Below are 22,994 nucleotides of genomic sequence, written 5' to 3'. Positions count from 1 at the left end.
AAAGAACAAAAAAAAATTGCATAAAAATGATGTGATAAATAAGACATATTTGACTTTCAGTCTTTCAGATAAAAACAAAGTGATAGTAATAATTTTGTTAAAATAATATTATCTAATGTGCTCAAACAAGACAGATCACAACATGACATGTTTAGTATTCTTTAATATTGACAGCAAAATGAAATGCAAGTACTACAATTAAGGATTATGCTAATACAAATATATATATATGAAAAATAGGTTGTCCACTACGAGATTTGAACAATAATTTCATATCCTTCTTCATAATTAATATCTAATGTTATATAATTTTTATCTCATAAGTTTATATTTTAAGGTTATTTGCACATAATTCAAACAACCTACATCACAATTTGATATGATTTTTGTCCGCGCATCGCACGGGTACTAATACTAGTTTGAGTTTAATTTCTTATATTGGGAGTAAGGAAAGAGTCTTAGAGTTCGTGATTTAATAAATGAGAACTTAAGGAAACTCTTTGAGTTCATAGTGTTACATAAGAGAACTCTCAAAGATTTTGTTATTGAGTTTGAACTAGTGTGCTAAAGTTTTACTTGCCAAAATTTTAAACTTTAGCATCGTATGTATGGTGGAGTGTCTATGTATTTAAGCTAAATGTATTTTGTCCAAATTTTATGTCTGTCTTAAATGTTTACTTACTATCAATTCAGAAAAATCAATTGCTATTCAATTAGGCAGAATAATTATTAATTAATTGTATATGTTTCCAAAATAACAATCCTTCTCATCCATGTCATATTGTTTGTTACTATCGAAAATTCAACTAGTACTATTTAACAATGTCGAAGCATAAGTCATGACACAAATGTCTATTTCAACATTCAATTATGTATCATGATCATAATAATCAATTTAAATCAAAAGTATTTTAAAGACAAAAGCAGCGTTGCAATTCGCAACTAGTACATAAAAATTCAACCGTAAAACAACCCTTATATATAAACCGAAAGCATCGAAAGTCAACCAAATCTTAAACAATTATAAACCCAGTTTTCTCGTGTATAAATTCAACAATCAGATCAATTCCTTAGCATTCTTATTTATCCGAAAAATATCTTAATCCGACTCCATCTCCTATCTATCTCTCATATCGTACACTTAACATAAATCCACAATCAAATTCCCCCCATTATAAAGAGAGAAATTTTTCGTTTTGTGGTGTTTATTATTGTTTTGTAAATAAATGGGGTCAGAATCAGATGAGAGGGAGGTGATATTGGGTGTAGATGGGGGCACCACCTCCACTGTGTGTGTTTGTATGCCACTTCTTCCCTTTTCAGAATTCCCTGATCCTCTTCCAGTTCTGGGCCGCTCCGTTGCCGGTTGTTCCAATTTTAATAGCGTTGGAGGTATTCAAATTCTCTTTTTCAACATATTTCTTTAAGTTTTAGCCCAATTGGCGAGTAGTAAAATATGGCCCAATTGATGTAGATAATCTACACCTAACTGGTTTACCAAAATTGTCGTTTTCCACTAATGTTTTCTGATTAAAGTGTTGAATCTATGAACGAGTCTTTTATGCTTCAAAGGGAAAAGGGGAAAGCTTTTAAATTTGAGTTTAACTTATATACACTATGAGTTTAACATAAATTTTACACTATCAAAGAAATTCACAGGTGTCCCTTCATAAAAAGTGTGATTTATAATATTTATTGTAATAAGGTAGCTTATCTGCTATGACTGGTATGACCTGATGATGTATAAGTGCTTTCCGCTGTTGGTGGATATTAGTTAAACTCTTTTAGTTTATGTTGGTTGCTTTATTTGCTTCTTTCCAACATTAAGGGTTTCTCATGCTGTATTTTATGGGGTGGTTTGTTAGTTATTGGAAAAGAAAAAATACTTGCAGAGACCTTTTTGGTCTTTGATACTTAGAATCTAGAGTCCAACTACTCCTTTTGCTTTTCATGGTGGGGAGGAAGAAGGTAGAAAGAAAATATGTAGTTCATACTAATCAATCTACTTCGTCTCAATCCCATATTAGTGTTGAGGTCAACTGCATGGATCCAAATCCAAATAATGCACATGGATGGATGTGCCAAATCCAAATAAATTGAGGATTCATCATAGTTATATTATTTTTATGTTGCTTGTCAAGCTAACCTGACCATCCTACTTTACATGGGCTTGAGATCGACCTCACACAGAGGAGTTAAGTAGCTGAATGAATCAGCAACGATGTGTAGTTCCGTAGGATAGTTGTACTTGACCATATGCCGCCAACAACAACAACAAAAAACCCAGTATATTCCCACAGGTGGGTTTTGGGAGGGTAGTATATACGCACACCTTACTTCTACCTAGTGAAGGTGGGAGCATATGCCGCCAAGATTTGATTTATTTTCTCATGTGTTGAACATGCTTTCTAGAAGTTATCTCAAGCATGAATGGTCATCATTGCACGTCAATCTATTGAATGCAAAGTTAATGTGATGAGCCGAATAATGTTGTATATTTCTGTGGATTTCAACTGTTGGTTAATTGTTGAAGTTTGCTAAGTCAACTGCTAGAACTGTTTTCCTTGTGGTTGAAGTAATGTCATAAGAAAATATTCTTGATTCCTAATAGATATGAGTTTCTTTAGCCATTTCACTCTTGGTCCATGTTTACAGAAGATGTAGCTAGAGAAACACTGGAAAAGGTTATGGCAGAAGCATTGCTTGATGCTGGTGTGAAACGATCAGCTGTTAAAGCAGTGTGTTTGGGTCTATCTGGTGTGAACCATCCAACGGATCAGGAGAAAATATTAGGCTGGCTGAGGTTCGCTACTCATCTGTTAAAGCTCTTCTTGTTTGTGGTTGTGGAGTTAATCTTGTACTTCAGGTGTACCTTTTGAATTAGTGTTAATGTTAGGCTGCTGACATTTGCCTCATTTTTTTAGTTGCATCCTGTTTGTATCTCAATCAAAGGGTTGAATGGCCTTTCCCCTAGGTTACTTTTGCTAGGAAGTTTTGAGAATCTACTCTAGTGTGCTTATGTAGTCAATCTGGTACCCGTCATTTTTTTTTTTGATGAAGTAATATGTTTCATTAAGTAGGCATCAAGAAGATGCAAAATTACAAGAAGCATAAGAGCTACATAAACAAAGAATTACAGGAGAACATTGTTTGCCTCAAATCAAAGTCTCAAACTAGGACAAGTGAGCTAACAAAATCCAAAAGCTGTCCCGTACTATTTATTGGTGACAACTTTGTCCAGCAAAAAAGGTTGAGAAGGCATTTGGATTTGAGTAAGTGGTTCGGTGTTGATGTGTCATCAAAGCATCTTCTATTCCTCTCGTTCTATAAACACCAAAAAATAGTTGCAGGGATCATAAGCCAAATTTTCTTAATAATCTTATCAACCTCCCAAAGACTCCAGCTCATATGTGCCTCTCTCAGGGTCTGTGGCATTACCCAGCTTAGACCAAAAATACAAAAGAACATGTTCCAGAGGTCTGTTGCTACTGGGCAGTGTAGAAGTAGGTGATTAACTGTTTCCAAGTGTCCCTTGCACAGGTAGCATCTATTGACCAGCTGAAATCCCCTTTTGCATAGGTTATCTTGCGTTAGGCATGCTCCGTGAAGTGCAATCCAGTTGAAGCTCTTCCATATCAGTTTCCAAGGCCATGAATGTAGTACCTGATTCTGATTGTTAAGTTGTATGTAGCATTCTTTAACAGTGTAGAGACCTTTAGATCCCCATCTCATGCTATCTGGAGCATTCTCATCAATGTTGTAGGCCTCTAATCTTGCTAGCATTTCCATCAAATCTTCTATCTCCCATTCTTGAACAGATCTTCTGAGTTGCACATCCCAATTACCATTTGCTCTGTTATGAGCAATAGAAGAATTCTTGTCCAAGGCGATGTTGAATAAGCTAGGATAGTCCTCCATGAGAGCATTGTTGTTTAGCCATTTATCCTTCCAAAACTTAATATGACATCCACTGCCTGATTTGAAATGAATATTCTGAAAGAATTCGTTCCCCAGGTTGCTAATATGCTTCCAGGGCCCTACCCCATGGAATGCAGTGACAGTTTTGGTGCTCCAATTGTCTTTAATCCCATGTTTTGCATTAATCACCTCTTTCCATAGACTTGGCTCACATGTGCCATATCTCCAGAGCCATTTCATTAGCAGACCTTTGTTGTGCTTGTCTAGATCTCTGACCCCCAATCCACCTTTGCATTTAGGTAGCAATACCTTATCCCATTTAATCAAATGATACTTGTGAGAACTGCTGTTTCCTTCCCATAGAAAGTTCCTTCTGATCTTGTCCAGCCTGTTAAGTACCTTTTTAGGGATGGGAAACAGTGACATGACATAAGTGGGTATACTGTCAAGCACACTACTGATGAGGGTGAGTCTTCCTCCCATTGAGAGGTATTGTTGTTGCCATGAAGCCAGTCTTTTCTCAAAATTTTCCACTACACCATTCCAGATATCACTGTTTGTTAAGTACCTTTGTTTGTTTCTTTTGTTTTGGCGGGATGATATGTTTGCGTGCTGACTAGGTATGCTGGAAACTTCTTTATCTGTGGCGTTTGTGCACCAAAGCTGCTTGTTTTGTGTGAAATCTGGATCTGTTTTCCCTATGGCATTTATTATGGTCTGAAAATCAATATAGAGTAGAGCTATCACCAACATGAATGCAATATGTTGAGCCAGTTTGGAAATTCTTTTAATAAAGTATTTTACTCTTTTTATCGTAGTTTGATTTTGGATGAATTTGTAAATTGGTATATTTTACAGAGAGATCTTGGTTACTGAGGGAGAGTGCGATGCTCAATGACATCTGCACAAATGAGAATTATATAAGGAGTATTCAAATCTCTTAATAGTTGATAGTGTGTTTTCTTTCCTATAACCTTAATGATTATAGCACTCAAGGGTGTGGCGTAATGGCGAATGAAGTGAGTTGAGAACCACGAGGATCAGGTTCAAATCCCAACAGAGACAAAACCACTAGTTGATTTCTTCCCGTTTGTCCAAGCCTTGGTGGACAGAGTTACTCAACGCTTGTGTTGGTGGGAGGTAGCAGGTAACCCGTGGAATTAGTCGAGGTGCGCACAAGCTGGCCCGGGCATGGTTATAAACAAAAAGACCTTCTCATTTATAAAGGCAATCTCGAAGCTATTTATACTGATCTACCCTGCCCATACTTGGGGAAGATACACCAATTTTGGAAAGTATGTGTCTTCCTTTCTAGCCAAGTGCTCTGTTCCTATTGCTAATCTCAGTTTTAAAGTATTAACCTTTGCTTAGCATAATTAAAACCTGAAAATCCTGTCAGGAAAATTTGTCGGTTTTATTGGAATGCATTATTTTCACTACTCTAGACCTGTCAAGAACTGCCACAAGCTTTTCAAAGGTGCTCAAGCTTTTGAGGATTCTTAGGTTGTACAAGATAAGAACCTGAAAATAAGCCCACTAGTAAATAAACGTTTATTTATCCTAAAGTTCCGGTACATATGAATGAGAAATATATTCCTCTGCCCCAAATGCTCTATATAAACCTGAATAATGCTAAAGTTCTAGACTTTTGGTACATAAGAATATGAAATTAGTTGCTATATTTTCTGCTCCCAATTGATTCCTGAGTAATGAAAGTCTCAAGGTACAGATTTGCAATTTAATGAAATTTAAGTAATAGTACAACAACTATGGGTTGATCCCAAGTTTGTTGGGGTCAGCTGTATGAATTATTACTTTCTTTTTCTTGCTCCACTTGGACCAGTTTCGTATTCAAGTCCTATGTATTTTATATTGTGAGAATTCACATCGACTGGTGCCACGCTGGCCGAACCGCAACCCTTCTGTCTCATCCGAGTTTGGGACAAGCCGACAAGCATAGTGAACAAGCTCACACGGCCACAATTAGTTTCTTGAAGTCCAGTTAATCGAGGAAAGAAATTAATTTGTTGACATCTTTGCGTAGAATCTCATGAGCGCAGCTATCAGTTCCATTTTCAGACTACACAGGGCAGTAGGTGAATAACTTGAACTTTATCTTCAAACCAGATCTTAATGCAAATAAGAGGGCAGCAAAACCATAAACTTATTTAAACTAACAAGACCTAGTTTATAGTAAACCACTTCACTAATGTTAACTGTCTTTGTTTTCTCAGTATCTGAGAAATCTGCTGTTTCCAGCTTAGAAACTTGGTGGAGTAATGGGTCCGCCCCTTTACCCTTTTCCACTAAACAATTTGACTTGTCCCACCAGCCAGGTTTCAAACTCATGAGGTGTTCTTGCCTTACATCCCGTGCTGTACTACCTTTGCCGATGAATCAAACCCCTGGGGGCTATAGTACCAAGCAGTTTAACATAGTTGTGTCTTACAGGCTAACTGTTTCAAAACTATGGGACATTGGGACCTTGAGCTAGTTGTTCCAAGATTATGGGACATTTGGACCTTGACATGGGAAATGCTTTATACGCGTGATAATGATGTATCTAGAATATTTATTCAAAATGTCTATACGCTTTCACTAAATATTTGTCAAAACTGTGATTATTTTTACAGGAGTGCATTCCCAAGTCATGTTAAGTTGTATATTCAGAATGATGCCGTGGCTGCTCTAGCAAGTGGCACGATGGGAAAACTTCATGGCTGTGTTTTAATAGCTGGTACAGGAAGCATTTCTTATGGATTTACAGAAGATGGAAGAGAAGCTCGGGCCGCGGGTGCAGGGCCTGTTTTGGGTGATTGGGGGAGGTAAAGTTGGTGCGTATTCATTGTATTGATAAAGATACGTATTCTGCTACAATTTCCTCTTCCCTATAGCCTGGAAAAATGAATAGGTGGAGAAAAAGATTCGGCTCATACATATAGGATTAATTGTTTTTTTTAGTTTTTTTACTTTTCTCTTTTTTGTCATAAGAAAATAACAGGATTAACTGCTTTTTTAGTTTTTTTTTTTACTTTCTCTTTTTTGTCATAAGAAAATACACTTCTGCTAATGTTGAATTCCACCATATCAGTTCGCCTTGAAAAGGTCTCCTTAGACATATCTGCACGGTAAAGTTTAGTGGTGTAGCTTTCTGTAATATTAATGTAGATTTTGTAATTGGCCAGGACGCTATAAGTTCTGAATAACAGTTGAATATTGTTGCACAGTGGCAGATGTTTACGGCTTGTGACACATTATCTGCCAGCTGATGGCTAAACTTGAAACTTTGAACTTGTTGCATAAGCAGAGAATTTTGTGAATATAGCAAGCGATCTTTGGATAGATGAGAGATCCGCTTTTGATGAAAGCTAAACTTGATACTAGAATTGATACAAGATTCTGTATTAGTGTCTTCATAGATTATTTACTTCAATGTTTAGGACTCTCTAGTGAATTCATTGCTGCTCAGAGGTTGCGTTATAAATCCAAACCCATTAGATTATGTTTTTAAGTGGAGAACTTAGTCCTTTCCTGTTGGAGCACTTGAACTAACTCGTTTCCTAGTTGTGTATCTTAGTTGAGGACATTGAAATGAGACTATGTTATCCTAATTGTGATTGGCGAATGAAGTCGGTTATACCTACTTTGGTTTGACAGTTGAAAGAGATAAAATAATCAAAGGAATAGGAAGAGATCCCAGGGAGCTGTTATTCTGTGCTCTAGCGGGTTTACTGGCATATTCAAATGCATTCAGTGGCCATGTGCATCTCAAATTGCAGCAACTCTGGATTCTCCCTCAAGCTTGTCATAGAGTTATGTTTCACGTGTCTAGCTTTCAATGAGGTTTTATGGAGTAGTTCCTACTACACCATTGGTTAAGCCATGGCAAGTTGATCCCAATTTTCAGGACTAGTATTGTAATTCACACCCAACTCTTCATTGATATAGTGTCTATCTTAACATGCGTGGTTATACCACGTTGAAGTGGATTACGAGCTATATTCATTTCTCCCTTGTCCTGGTACTGTGTCATTCGATGCAATAAAACTTTGAGCGCTGGGCTTCATGGTCAAGGTAAATCATTGATGCTATGAGCTATCCCGTGATGCTTTGGTTTGGCACCTAACTGGGCTATAACAGGTTGAATTAATTCAGGTTACAGTATTTCGCTAAAATATGTCAGGGGTAAGTTTTCTGTCAGTACCTGTGATATTCTGCTTTCTTCCTGCTTTTACTTCATGTAGTTATTCAAAGAGAATATTATTACTTTCCTGGAGCTCCTTTTAAGACTAAAAAATTCAATATTGTAAATGCAATGGACATCCATGCTTGAGTTACATGTCAAGCAAAATTTACTAGGAGAAAATGTCCAACTGATTTAAAAATATGTGTCGTATCTAATACTGGTTTTAGGATTTTGTTAAGTCTGAGAACACATATATGTACTATACTAGCACTTGCTTTCTGTTTATATTTGATGGAGTAGTGATATGTCCAAATTGGCGCTTGTCCATGAGTTACATTTTTTGGTTAGGATACTCTTAGCACAAAGCAGTTGGGATCTTTAATTTGTTTATTTTCTGCGAATTATCTGTACTTCATTTTCTTGTTTTTGAGGCTAAATAGCCCTAGATCAATGTTGTGGCTGAATTACACCTTAATAATTGAGTAAATGATAACTAACACTACTACTTTTTTCATTTTTAGTTCTTGTCGTGTTCACTGTTCAGGATATATACTTGTTAAGGTTTGTTGCAAAAGAAAGAGACCAATAGTTAAATAAATGAATAAATGAAGAAAGAATACAGAAAATATTGTATTTATTAAAGGTTTTTTTTACAAGTGAATTTGCTAATCTTTCGAACATGATTATAACTATCAGTTTCTGCTATTGCAGTGGCTATGGGATTGCTGCTCAAGCACTGATTGCAGTGATGAGGGCTCATGATGGTCGAGGTCCACAAACAATGCTTTCGAGTTGTATTCTACAGTCATTAGGTCTTTCTTCTCCGGACGAACTAATAGGGTATCTTCTCTAAACTGATTTGTGTCAAAGTTGATGGGCATTTCAAATGCCTTCTCCTGCTTCTTCCATTCCGTTAGGGACAGGATTGTAAGGACCCACATTGGGCAACATTTACACCACATAAACTTGATTTGTATAAAGAATATTTGCACAAGAACAATATTTTTGGCTGTTTCATTTCATTCTTATTGGGATCTAGGTGGACCTATGCGGATCCATCTTGGGCTCGCATTGCAGCACTTGTTCCAGTAGTTGTATCCTGTGCAGAGGATGGAGATCAAATTGCAGACGAGATCTTACATAATGCAGTTCAAGAATTGGCTATAAGTGTCAAAGCTGTCGTCCAAAGACTACGCTTGGCCGGGGAAGGTTTGGCCTTTATAAAAATTCTGAACCTTATATGTTTTCATCATTCTCTATTTCTCTTCGTCGATTGCACTTAAATGATATACATGCCTACTCAGCTACTTTTAACTTGTTAGTTTGATGTAGCTTCTCTACTTTTTGGTGTACTACTTGTATGCATGGTTTTTCTCCCAACATCAATAAAATTATTTACCTTATAAAAAGAAACTTATTAATCCTCTCCTATACACACATGATTGTAATTTGATGACTGAGATAACTCCAGAGAATGGGAAATTTTACGGTTGAAGAAGATGAGCCATTGCTGATATTAATATGTTCTCCAGATTTCAGATTAGTTTCATATTACTATAGAATTGTTTTATGTATATTTTTAAATTGTACATTATGTTTAGATCTTCGAGGTTCAGTTTATATCTATTGCCATATCACCTTCTCCTATCATCGTCACTTTGACTAGCTTATTTGCTAAATCTTCTCTATGAAGATAAGACCCCTGTTTACTTTTTCCCAAAACTTGAGACATACTATATGAATTAATAGTTGGTACTATAATCTAATTTATCTTTTTCTATTTCTCTTCATCCCCCCTCCCCCCTCCCAAAAAAAAAAAAAAAAAAAAAACCAATTTTAACCTTCTTTGTCTTGATAGTACATCAATTTTAGCATCAGAGCACAAGTTCTGAATCTTCAGTTATTGCTGCATCCTAGTATGATAGCCAATTACATAATAGTCACCTGACCCTTCATGAAATAACTCAACCCTCATTTATCTTTTTCTACTTCTCTTCATTCCCCCCCCCCCCCCCCCACACACACAAAAACCCAATTTTAACCTTCTTTGTCTTCATAGTACATTAATTTTAGCATCAGAGCACAAGTTCTGAATCTTCAGTTATTGCTGCATCCTAGTATGATAGCCAATTAAATAATCGTCACCTGACCCTTCATGAAATAACTCAACCCTCAACATTCAGGTGAACCTTCACGAAATAATTCGACCCTCAACTGTCAATTGGCATTCTTTTCTCGATGCTTTTTCAACAAAGATGAGATTCTTCTACTAATGCCGAAATCTTTGGAATTATGCTAATACCCTCACTGTGGTCCTAGCCAACCTTTTAAACATTTTTAGGGGAAATTGGTGCAGTTCATACAAACAACTACGCCTCACTCCCAAACAAGCTGGGTTCGGCTATATGAATCCTCACTGGCCATGTTCCTGGTTTAAATTCATCTAATGATGTAGTTCATAAAGATATAAAAAATTGTAGAGTATAAGAAAATGGACTGTTGCAGATTCTTGATATTGTTGTTAGATTTTTAGATTATTTTCATATTTATTTTTGATTACTTGCATAGTTATCTTATAGGTTTAGATTAGGTTTTAATCAACGAGTTCTTCTCATTATCACTATTTCTTTGATTTATCTATCCTTATGTTTTAGTTAGACAGAGAGTTTTGGTTGTGTTATGAACTAGCTTGTTCAAGGTTCTCAATCGATAAATAGGATCTTGTGTACCTATTAACACTGGATGAAAAGTTTGGTTTTTTGGGATTTCTCCGTTATTCCGAAAAGAAAGAAGAAGCACTGGATGAAAAGTTTATGAATTGATATTGGGTCTTACAATCTCTTTCACACTGTCTCACTTTTTCTCTCTTAATTTTTATCTCTTTTATCCTTATCCATTTCTTTCCATTGCATTTCTTCTATCTCTCTTTTGGCACTAAATTAGTGCTTGTTGATGACTGCAGATGGAAAAGGTTCCTTCCCTGTTGTTATGGTTGGAGGCGTACTTGGAGCCAACAATAAATGGAATATAGGGAATGAAGTCACTAATTCTATTTTAAAGACTTATCCCGGAGCTTGTGTAATTAGACCAAAGGTTAGTACTGTTCTCTCGATATGATTTTGAGTTTGTCCAGTTTTTCACGACAACTTTGAGGAGGACGCCAAGTTCATTTAATAACTGTTTTCTTTTGAAGTTGGTGGGTTTAGGGTTTAGAATATCGGTTTCTCATTTTTTGAATACAAAATATGTGTATAAAAACTACATAAAAGTACTATAAACCAACACATATAGAAGTACTACTGTCATCCACACCCTTGGTGTGGCCTAGTGATCAATGAAATGGATACAAACCTTGGAGACAAATCCCACAACATAGACAAAATACGAAGTATTTGTTCCCATTTGCCTAAACCTTGGGGGCAGAGTTACCCGATACTTGTGCTGATGGAAGGTAGCAGGTATCTGGTGGAATAATGGAGGTACACACAAACTGAGCTGGACCAACGGTATAGAAAAAAAGTACTATTGTCATTCTTTTTCATTTCACTTGTTTAGAAAGAAAATGGAAGGGGAGTCTTGGCGTAACTGGTAAAGTTGTTGCCATGTGACCAGGAGGTCAGGGTTCAAACTGTGGAAACAGCTTCTTACAGAAATGCATGGTAAGACTGCGTATAATAGACCCTTGTGGTCCGGCCATTCTCCGGGCCCTGCGTATAGCGGAAGCTTAGTGCACCGGGCTCCTTTTTTTGTTTGTTTAGAAAGAAATGACAAGATTTAGAGTACAAGTTAAAGTATCTAATATTTGGTGTGAATTAACTTCCTCAATCTTTTGACATAGAATTTACATAAACGGGAACTACATAAAAGTAATATGAACCATAACTTTTTTTAAAGAAAGCTACTTAGGAAACTTTTCGTAAAAATTATGGTAAAAAAAGTTTTGATTATGCCCCCAGGGTTTATTTCAAGTGGCAAAGGTTGAGGAACTTGTGACTTAGGTCACAAGTTCAGGAAGCCTGGTATATAAGTGGAAAGGGTAGAGGGGCAGACCCCATTATCCCTGAGTTTCGAATGCTGCGTTGGTCATAAGCGTTGGCCCAGAAGGATTTCTTGCTCATAAATTAAAGATGTTTGATTACCACGGTGGCATATAACAAGTTTTTTTTTTCATTTCCAAAAATGTAACATAAGTTCTTTCAACTGAATAATCTCATATATGTTGCCATCTTAAGAAGCATATCACAGTCTCTTCTAATTCTTTGCTTCTTGTCTTCATTCTTTCAAAATACGCAAGGGCCTTCCTCTTCCCAGACTGTCATTTACATTATTTGGCTACTTGATAGAGGATGTCATGTGATCCTTTCATAATATTAGGTTGCGCTTCCTAGTACGCAGCTGTATATTAATTTGTTACAAATTTACATTAGTACATGGATTTTATAGAAGTTTTGAGATTGTAATAGTTTTCAGCAGTGCTGAAGTTTTGTATGCTTTCTGTACCTTCTTGGTACATTTTTAATGAAATTTACATTACCCTATTAAAAAAAACCTTTACATATTGGAAATAATTTCCCTCTTCAAAATTGTGTTACTTTTTCTTGCTCTTAAAGAATTTTTCTCTCTTGACTTCCCACCTTGCTCCTTTGACACCGGGATCTGATTGGCGAAAGTTTACATGGAGGGAACTTTAATAAATTCTCTTAAGCCAACTGCTTCCACCATCATCTGGTGATGCCAATATCAAGGTTAAGGTGGCCCTTCATACGTTGGATATGCATTCTGGAGAATGAAGATGTTTGCTTAAAGTTTCAGACAAGATTCACCTAATTACTTTGATACCCAAAGTTGGGGGTAGCAACAACAACATACCCAGTATAATCCCACGGGTGGGGTTTGGAGAGGGTAGTGTGTAAGACCTTACCCCTTCCCGGAGAGGTAGAGAGACTGTTTCCGATAGACCCTCGGCTCAAGAAAAGGTGGAAATGAATAATAGGGGAGAAGAAGAAGAGGAAAGAGGGGGGAGAAAGAAGGAAGAGGGAGGCAAAAGACGATAAGCAAAGAGGAGAAAAAGTAGCATCAAATAGTAACCATCATGGAGCAACAATATCCAGTAAAAGGGGAGAAAAAATAGCATCAAATAGTAATAATCAGGGAGCAACAATCCCAGTAGCAATTTTCAAAAACAAAGGATGTGGTAGCTAAGTACCAGATAAAATAACAAACTAGAAGGAAATAACTTTCAACCCACAACAAGAATATTACTAGTACTACTGGTAAACCTAGGAGAAACTCACAACTACCTGTCAACCCACCACCTTAATCCTCGACCTCCACACCTTCCTATTGCTAGTCATGTCCTTGGTTAGGTGAAGCACCGACATGTCCTGCCTAATCACCTCTCCCCAATATTTCTTTGGCCTACCCCTGCCCTTCCTCAAGCCCGCCATGGTCAACCTCACACCTCCTGACCGGGACATCTATGCCTCTCCTCTTTACATGTCCAAACCATCGCAGCCTCGATTCCCGCAACTTGGCTTCCACGGATGCAATTCCCACCTTGTCCCTAATAACTTCATTCCTGATCTTGTCTTTCCTAGTATGTCCACACATCCATCTCAACATCCTCATTTCTGCTACGCTCATCTTTTGGACTTGGAACTTCTTGACGGGCTAGCACTCAGCTCCACCACCACCACCCTGTAGAATTTGCCCGTAAGTCTAGGCGGCACATTCTTATCATATAAAACCCCCGAAGCTAGCCTCCATCTCATCCAACCCGCTCCATTGCGGTGAGTAACATCCTCGTAAATTTTCCCGTTGCCTTGGATTATAGACCCAAGATACTTGAAACTATCTCTTGTGGGAATGACGTGAGTATCAATCTTTACTTGATACGAAAGTTTCCCTACAAAGGTGTTGGCTTCAACAACCCATAAGGGACGGCTTGCGAAGCTACACAAACAGTTAATTTGTTTATAGTCGCAAAAGTTTTCCTACAAAGGGGCTGACTTCAATAACCCATAAGGGACGGTTTGCCAGGCTACACAACTCAGAGAACTTTTGTACTATAACCAACGTTAGCTGTTTATAACTCAGAAAACTTTCGTACTACAATAAGCTAACTTTCAAAGAGTATTCTTACTCTATTTTCATACATGGACCGGCCTTTCCATCCATTCGAAAGAAAGAACAGGAGGGAAATTTAGAAATCACTCATATGTAATATATCACAAAAGATTTACAAAAGGTTACAAGATGATTTTCCAACTACTACAAGGCCTCCTTTATATAGGACTAGGAGGTTATTACAAGACAAACTTACATGATAAAATAAACCTATCTTACATGGAAAACTTATCTACATGTGGGTCCTTCTTGGCATGTGAAGAAATTTAGGCAAAACAACTAAAAAGCTCCTGAAAACATGTGAAAGGGGCGAAATATACATGGTGTAGCATGTGAAAGTATGAGGGAGCATGTGACTACATGTGAAAGTAGGGTGCTGCATGTGACGAAACATGTGGAAGCATGTGAAAACAAGTGGAAGTGGGGCCCGGATAGTATGGAAAGATGTGGAAATTTGTCTTGGCATGGGTAGATGATTTTGAAGGGTTTTTTGGTGGGTAATGTAGGATTAGTAGGGATTTAGATAATTATCCTTCATTGATTCTAGGGTTGTCTTCTAGGCATCTTTTCAAAGACCTTGTGTAGTAATGCCTGGAACTTGACGGTCCTTCTCCGCTGTGTTCTTTCTCCTTTGGATTGAGAGATGTAATCCGCAACTTTAATCTGGAAATATCGTGAGTGATTTTTTCTCGGATGATTTCTTATGGGGTTTGATACTCTTTTGCTGCTTCCCAGACTCTTTCCCAGTGAGGATGAGTGTTGGTATAATTCCAGCTTGCCCAATCTTTTGGCCATATCTCTCGGGATGCACCTATTTTTCTGGAAAAAGATTTTTTGTGCCTCGCTATACATTGATAAAATGGACACAAGCTAATGAAGAAACTAATGAAGAAAATGATTCTTTGTGCCTCGCTATATTCTTCCTCCATATTCTCTGTGGATGATGAACCTAATAAAGAAACTTTATTCTCTCTTGATGTCTATGAAGATCAAGGCAATGATCACTACCAAATTTCAGAACCAGTGATTGAAGCCCGAGAGGAGATCAACGCTCTCGTAGTTGTTCCTCAAGTAGAACTCAAGGTCTATTCATCCAAATGGGATAAATCAGCTCGAGTTATTGCTTTCATCGACACCGGAGCTGCTTCCTCGCTCATAAATCCTGCTGTTCTCCCTGAAGATCAATGGGTGCCGCACTTTAAAGATTTTAACACTGCATCAAATGGAATCCTGACTACCACCGTCATCACAAAGCATCCAGTCACAATTGAGTTCTTTCCAGGATTGAAGTACAGAACCAAGCTGATAGGGTCTGATGTACCAGGAAAAGATCTTATTGTTGGATTCAACATTTACAGACAACTTAGGGATCAACTCCAGATCAAGGCTAACAGGATAGCTTTTAAAAAGCAGTTCAAACTTTATTCTGAGATTCCAAGGCTATTCCAAATCACCAATGACGAACAAATTAAAGAGATTGAGCAAAATCTCATTGAACATTCCTGTGCTGAATCCCACAAGGATTTCATGAAGAAAGGGAAAAGCCTGTTATGGAAAAACCAAGAGTTTTTTATCAAGCTCCCTTTCAAGAAAAATGAAAACATCAATCCGACAAAGGCCGGTCATTTAGGCATGAATCCAGATCATCTTCAGCTTGCAAAGAAAGAATGCGAAGAACTTTTGGAATTTGATATGATAGAGCCGTCGGATTCACAATGGGCATGCGAAGCATTTTATGTCAACAAAAGAGCTGAGCAGACAAGAGGAAAACTCGGGTTAGTTATTAATTACCAGCCACTTAACCATTTCTTTCAAGATGATAAATTCCCCATCCCAAATAAACTCACTCTTTTCTCCCACTTAGCCAAGGCCAAATATTTTTCCAAGTTTGATTTAAAATCTGGATTTTGGCAATTGGGAATCCACCCGGAAGAACGACCCAAAATGGGATTTTGCATCCCCGATCATCACTTCCAATGGAAAGTCATGCCCTTCGGGTTGAAAACTGCACCCTCCATGTTCCAAAAAGCCATGATAAAAATCTTCTAACCCATCCTCCATACCTCCTTAGTTTACATTGATGACATCCTGTTATTTAGTGATACATTGGAAGAACATGTCAATTTGCTTCGTCAATTTGCTCCGTCAATTTGAGGCATTGGTAACATAGTACGGGATCATGCTTTCAGCAAAAAAGATGGTTCTTGCTCAAAAAGAGATCGATTTTCTCGGAATACATTTTGATCCCAAATATCTCTACATACATTTCTACCGCTCACAGAAATGCTCAAGAAAAATGCTCCATCATGGGGAGAGAAACATGATGAAGGAGTCAGAAAAATAAAGGAGATATCTAAAAATGTCAAGTCCCTCTACATCCCTTCAGATGGAAAGAAGATACTGCAAACTGATGCCAGCAATGAATATTGGAGTGTTCTATTTGAAGAAAAGATGGCCAGAGGAAAATATGCGGATACGCCAGTGGAAAGTTCAAAGATGCCGAGCAACATTATCACTCCACATTCAAGGAAATTTTTGCAGTAAAGAATGAAATCAAGAAATTCAATTTCTTCCTTATTCATACAGAATTTCTAATAGAGATGGATATGAAGGCCTTCCCAAAGATGATCCAGATAAATGCAAAAATTATTCCCAATCTTCAGCTTCTCAGATGGGCTCAGTGGTTCTCTCCATACAAATTTCAAGTCAAGCACCTGAAAGGAAAGGATAATATTCTCGCGGATTTTCTGTCTCGACCGGAAGAATTCTCAAAAAGATTTTCCCCAGCAAAACTGAAGTCAAAGCAAAAGCTAATTAGCCACATCTTCATGCTTTCAAATATACCAGGAACAAGTTCATTAAAGCCAACAGATCATCCACTGGAGTTGTTCAACCTCATGAATCCCTTTGATCCGTCAATTATTATGGATAGAAGAACTTATTATGAGCTCCAAGTTTTCTGGCAACATGGAGGATCCATTCTCAAGCCATATGGGGTCAATTCAGAATATCCGTTCTGCCATATATTCATAGCTCAAGCCGAGGATTTTCCACAAGAACTATTATGCTTTTTCTGGTACGTATGCCATCAGTATCATATTTTCATGGAATTCAAATGCAACGTCTTCAAGGATTTTGATAACATTGCACCAACCTTTAAAATATTTTTGCTATGGTTCAAACCTAGAAGATATTGGATAAAATGTTTCAACGATTCCTACACAGCAAAGGTATTCATGTTCCACCGGCCAGTGAAGATTATTAATGGAAAAGTCCAGACGCAAGCAGAGGCATCATTCTGGTGGAAATTTCCGGTGTCCATTTTATCAATGGAGGAAGATTATAGCGAGGCACAAAGAATCCTTTTCCAGCAAAATAGGTGCATCCCGAGAGAGATATGGCCAAAAGATTGGGCAAGCTGGAATTATACCAATACTCATCCTCACTGGGAAAGAGTCCGGGAAGCAGCAAAAGAGTATCAAACCCCATACGAAGTCATCCGAGAAAAAATCACTCACGACATTTCCAGATTAAAGTTGCGGATTACATCTCTCAATCCAAAGAAGAAAGAACATAGCAGAGAAGGACCGTCAAGTTCCAGACATTACTACACAAGGTCTTTGAAAAGATGCCTAGAAGACAACCCTAGAATCAATGAAGGATAATTATCTAAATCCCTACTAATCCTACATTACCCACCAAAAAACCTTTCAAAATCATCTACCCATGCCAAGACATCTTTCCATACTATCCGGGCCCCACTTCCACTTGTTTTCACATGCTTTAATATGCTTCGTCACATGCAACACCTTACTTTCACATGTAGTCACATGCTCCCTCATACTTTCACATGCTATACCATGTATATTTCGCCCCTTTCACATGTTTTCAGGAACTTTTTAGTTGTTTTGCCTAAAGTCCTTCACATGCCAAGAAGGACCCACATGTAGATAAGTTTGCCATGTAAGATAGGTTTATTTTATCATGTAAGTTTGTCTTGTAATAACCTCCTAGTCCTATATAAAAGAGGCCTTGTAGTAGTTGGAAGATCATCTTGTAACCTTTTGTAAGTCTTTTGTGATATATTACATGAGTGATTTCTAAATTTCCCTCTTGTTCTTTCTTTCGAATGGGTGGAAAGGCCGGTCCATGTATGAAAATAGAGTAAGAATACTCTTTGAAAGTTAGCTTATTGTAGTACGAAGGTTTTCTGAGTTATAAACAGCTAACGTTGGTTATAGTACAAAAGTTTTCTGAGTTGTGTAGCTTGGCAAACCGTCCCTTATGGGTTATTGAAGCCTGCCCCTTTGTAGGAAAACTTTTGCGACTATAAACAAATTAACTGTTTGTGTAGCTTGGCAAACCGTCCCTTATGGGTTGTCGAAGCTAGCCCCTTTGTAGAGAAATTTTCGTATCTATAATTTAGTTTGCTTTCTTGGAGTCTCTTACTTTGTTCTTTATACTGTATTGTCTCCCAGCCAAGATACATCTTTACTCCTTCTTCATGCCTCTCATCACTGAACTTTCACTCTAAGTATTCAGTTTTCGACCTACTCAACTTGAAACCTTTGGATTCCAGCGTCTGTCTCCAAACTTCCAACCTAGCGTTAACACCCGCTTGCGTCTTGTCAACCAGTACTATGTCATCAGCAAATAACATACACCATGGCATCGTGTCAGCACATCTAACGCTAGGGCAAACAAAAATGGGCTAAGGGCTGATCCCTGATGCAACCCCATCTCCACAGGGAAATGTTCCGAGTCTCCTCCCGCACTCCTCACTCGAGTCTTAGCGCCTTCGTACATGTCCTTAATCACCCTAATGTATGCTACCGGGAATCCGCTAACCTCCAAACATCTCCATAGCACCTCCCTCGGGACTTTGTCATAAGCCTTCTCAAGGTCAATGAACGCCATGTGCAAGTCTTTTTTTCTCTCCCTATACTGCTCCACCAATCGTCTCACAGGGTGAATGACTTCTGTAGTTGACCGTCCCGGCATAAATCCGAACTGGCTTCTGTAGTAGCACGTCTCTGTATCACAATAGCCAATCACACACTATGTATGAATAAAACTTCACTTCTTGAAATATGGGTGCTCGGATTCTGCAAGATCAATGCTATTGTGAACAGTTCCGAAATAAATTTATGATTCTTGCTGGTTGTTTTTAGTCAGACAGGACATGTGAGCAAACATAAATGCACTGAAGCAGCACCGATTTGGCTTGTTTTGTTAGCTAATATTTTGTTGATGTAGGGATATAATTTCTAGTGGTGCTTCTTTATAACCCGTGGTACATTGCCATTCTTTTTGTTATTCTGCTCCCAGTGCATATAAACTGCATTGCCAATGCTAACTTGAGTATGCTACCTTTCCATGTTTTTTTTTCTCTCGAATTCTTTTATTCTTCTCTTAGTTTCTGTCCTTCCCTGTCAGGGACACACCTTTTTTTCTTCTTCCTTTTCTGGGGGTGGGTAGGTGGAGTAAGGGCAACGTATCTTTCTTCGAATTTACAGTAAAAGAAGTACACAGGCACATGGGCATGTATGCGCGCACGTGCACAAGCGAAACACGCATATACAGAACTAGTGAGGCATCTCCATTTGGATATCAACACTAAACAGTGTGGCACATGTAATTTTTTGCAAGTGCGGCAAACCTTGTTTTACATTGTTGCCTTAAGTAGGTTTTCACCATTTTCATACAAGAAGCAAATGAAACTAAGCTGTACATCATCACAGATATAAGGTGGAAAATGATACCAATAAAAAAGAGTTGCTCAAAAAAGAAATATGGCTGTGAAGTGTGAGGTCCAGAAAGTGTTAAACTCATGTCCATTTAATTTGTCACTTTGTTAATTATTTAGTTTGATTCATGTAGTGCTTTATGTGTTAATTGGATCATGATCTTTTCCAGTTTAAACAAAACAGCTATAAGGTATAAATAGTTCCTATCTTCAGAGATGCAATCTATGGAATAGGATTTGATGAATATCCACTGTTGTATTAAGACTTTTCATCACAGAACATACTAAGAATTCTGGACCTGTTTTATATCAAAGCAACCTCAAGATTTCAACTTCTCGTGACCTCATCTTGTTTTAAAAAAAGTAAAATGTTTTTTTTTCTTTTTCCAAATACCTGCTTTTTAAAAATGAAAATCCTTTTCGGAAACCCTTATTCACTTTGGCTCCATTGTACCATGCTTCTCAAATTGAATGAACTATTGTGGCATCGCTTTGAGTTTTTGTGTCTTCAATTCAATGACTTGTAGAGAATCGCTGTTAATGTGTATTTGCTCGTTGTCTGTATATTAGACATATCTTGTTTGACTGTTATCAATCCAGTTTTAGTTGATAACGCTCTCTGAAGAATTGTCCTTTCGTTCTTGTCTATTATCCTGGATTATTTTTGGGGCATATTACAGTATTTAACATAAACAAGATGGGTGAACCCATTTTCCATCACACCGACACTTGTGTAGCAGTTTTATGATTAACCAGATATGAAATTTTAGGTGTGAGATTCCATGAATTATTGTAACCTAATTTGTAAAAGCTAAAAATTGGTCTCGTGAATCCTTTTGACATTTCCCCTTTGATATCTGCGATAGCTACATCATTGATCAATGGTTTCTTATGCAGAAGAAAAACAAATAAACCATGAATGGGCTTTTTTCTCACCCTGGAACTGTTTTTCTCTTTAAATTACCATGATTTTACTAGTATGTTTAATGCTTGTCACACAATTTTTCAGGTAGAGCCTGCAGTTGGAGCTGCTTTATTGGCCTTAAATTTCTTGATGAAAGAAACAGTAGCTAATGGCCATAGTTGACACCTGATTGTACATATCTAACTGTGTTAACTGTATAACCATTGAAGTTCTCTTTCATTGGTGGTTCCAATTCTGGGTGGGCATGTCCTTGGATCAGTGTACTGTACTTACCTTCTCTTTCCATTGCATATGCAGACTGCTAAAAATGAAATGTTATTCAAATGAGCGTTGCACCAACATATCTTTGTTTCCTAAGTTGGGCAGTCTTTTGGTGCTGGAGGAAAGGGAAGGAAAAAGTGGAAGGAGATTGTTTGGTCATAGTTGCATTTGTATTGCAGATGGTTATATAGAATTCATAACACATCAGTATCTTATATAATATCTTTTATAGCATTCTCTGTTGAGAAAGAAATCCATTTTTCATTGGTGGTGGAATGGGATTGAACAGTTTTATTAGCGAGTCTCCAGTATCTCCGGCTTTAACCTAAGTAAATGATGCTCTTTGCGCCATCCTTCTAAGCAGCTTTCTTCAATAAATTTCCATTGGGAAATAGGTTGAACTTCCATCGCATTTTGGCTCGATACTTTCTATTACACTAAAATTGAAATGAGACTCGTCATTTATTTTTTAGTTTCTAATGATAGGATATGAATTATTATAGAGGATCAAGAGCCAGCTTTTTCTTATGTTAAGCATATTCCTTCTCCAAGGAAAACTTAAAAGCATGATATGTATCACCTGCTAATAGAGGATTTTTTTTCTAAGTGGTGTTGACATTTAAATAGAATAAATTTTAAGAATTTTATATTATAAAGAAAATAGAAAAATAATTTGCAGAAATTGCAATCTTGCAGAGGAAGCTGAGTACTTTTTTCTAAATTAGTATTTTGAGTTGGCTGAAATAAATTTATTCTAAAAAACTACGAGTTTTGTTTTCATCTCAAGTGGCATATCTATCTTTAGTTCATTGGTTTGGTTATTGTATTACAGTTTTAAAAGGTTAAAGGTTCAATACTCCCAAATTCTCGTGTTTCAAAAACTAGCACAAAGGTGAACCTATGTAGGATTAGGTTCGAACCCTTGACTTTCGGTGAGAGGCCTAATCATTGAACCAAGAAGCCCAAGCAGTTTAATGGAGTCATTTTATTTTTTATATTACTTCCTCCGTTTCAATTTAGATGAGATAGTTTGACTTGACACGAAATTTAAGGAAAAAAAAAGATTTTTGAAACTTGTGATCTTAAAAGCTTAAGGGGTAAAAGTTTTGTGGGGCCATGACATTTGTATGATTATAAAAGCTTCTCATTAAGGATAAAATGAGTAAAATGAAGAGTTTAAAGTTGAATTATTTCTAAATTTAGAAATGTGACATTTATTTTCAATTTAAAACGGAGAAAGTATAAAACTTTTTCGTTGGTATCGGATGACACTGCTTTGCGTAAGATAGATCTATTCAATCTTACGCAAAAGTGTTTCTAAGTAGATGTATGTCTATTCAATGAATTCATCAAACAAGTATATGCATGCATACTGTAAAAAAAAACTTTTACATCTACTTAGAAACAAACTTTTCCCTCTATCGTTACTTAGGGTTTCCTTTGTAGCATTACTCTTTCCTTGACCATTGCTACTACTTCCTAAACCTACAAACTCCGCCAATTGCATCTTTGTCGTATTTTTCCTTGGTCGTCCTCGTCCCATTTCCGATCAGCGTATTTTAGCATTCACGCTTAAAATGCGCCGAGAGACGTAAAAATTATAGTTATATATGTTACATTATGCATGCGTACTGTAAGTAAGCAATTTTTGACCTTTTCACAATTTCACCCTTAATATATAGTTATATACACGAGGTTTTCTTTCTCCCCCTTTCTTGTGTAAATCATATATATATTTTCGATTTGCCTCCTTGTATATATCCTTTTTGAATTGTGTGAAATCATTCTCAAATCCTAAAACATTTCATTCGTGAAAAGATATATTAAAGTTG

The 22,994-nt window shown here is 37.2% G+C and overlaps 1 protein-coding gene across 1 annotated transcript; it reads left to right on the top strand.

Annotated features, from left to right (window-relative positions):
* The first annotated feature begins 948 nt into the window (after positions 1-948).
* Positions 949-21,415, top strand: LOC104230708 (uncharacterized). Its single transcript, XM_009783575.2, has 7 exons — positions 949-1,392; positions 2,656-2,803; positions 6,552-6,743; positions 8,816-8,944; positions 9,144-9,313; positions 11,067-11,197; positions 20,986-21,415. Exons 1-7 carry the CDS (start codon positions 1,227-1,229, stop codon positions 21,061-21,063), a joined length of 1,014 nt encoding a protein of 337 aa, XP_009781877.1. The 5' UTR covers positions 949-1,226; the 3' UTR covers positions 21,064-21,415.
* The last annotated feature ends 1,579 nt before the right edge of the window (positions 21,416-22,994 follow it).

The sequence above is a fragment of the Nicotiana sylvestris genome, chromosome 2 (assembly GCF_000393655.2).
Source record: "Nicotiana sylvestris chromosome 2, ASM39365v2, whole genome shotgun sequence".
In the NCBI taxonomy this organism is placed as follows: Eukaryota; Viridiplantae; Streptophyta; class Magnoliopsida; order Solanales; family Solanaceae; genus Nicotiana; species Nicotiana sylvestris.
This window is presented reverse-complemented; position numbering and strand designations above follow the sequence as displayed.

Coding starts and splice junctions, on each gene's coding strand:
- LOC104230708 (XM_009783575.2), top strand. CDS start 1,227: ATGGGGTCAGAATCAGATGAGAGGGAGGTGATATTGGGTGTAGATGGG. Junction 2,804..6,551: donor AAAATATTAGGCTGGCTGAG/GTTCGCTACTCA, acceptor TTATTTTTACAG/GAGTGCATTCCCAAGTCATG. Junction 9,314..11,066: donor ACTACGCTTGGCCGGGGAAG/GTTTGGCCTTTA, acceptor TGATGACTGCAG/ATGGAAAAGGTTCCTTCCCT.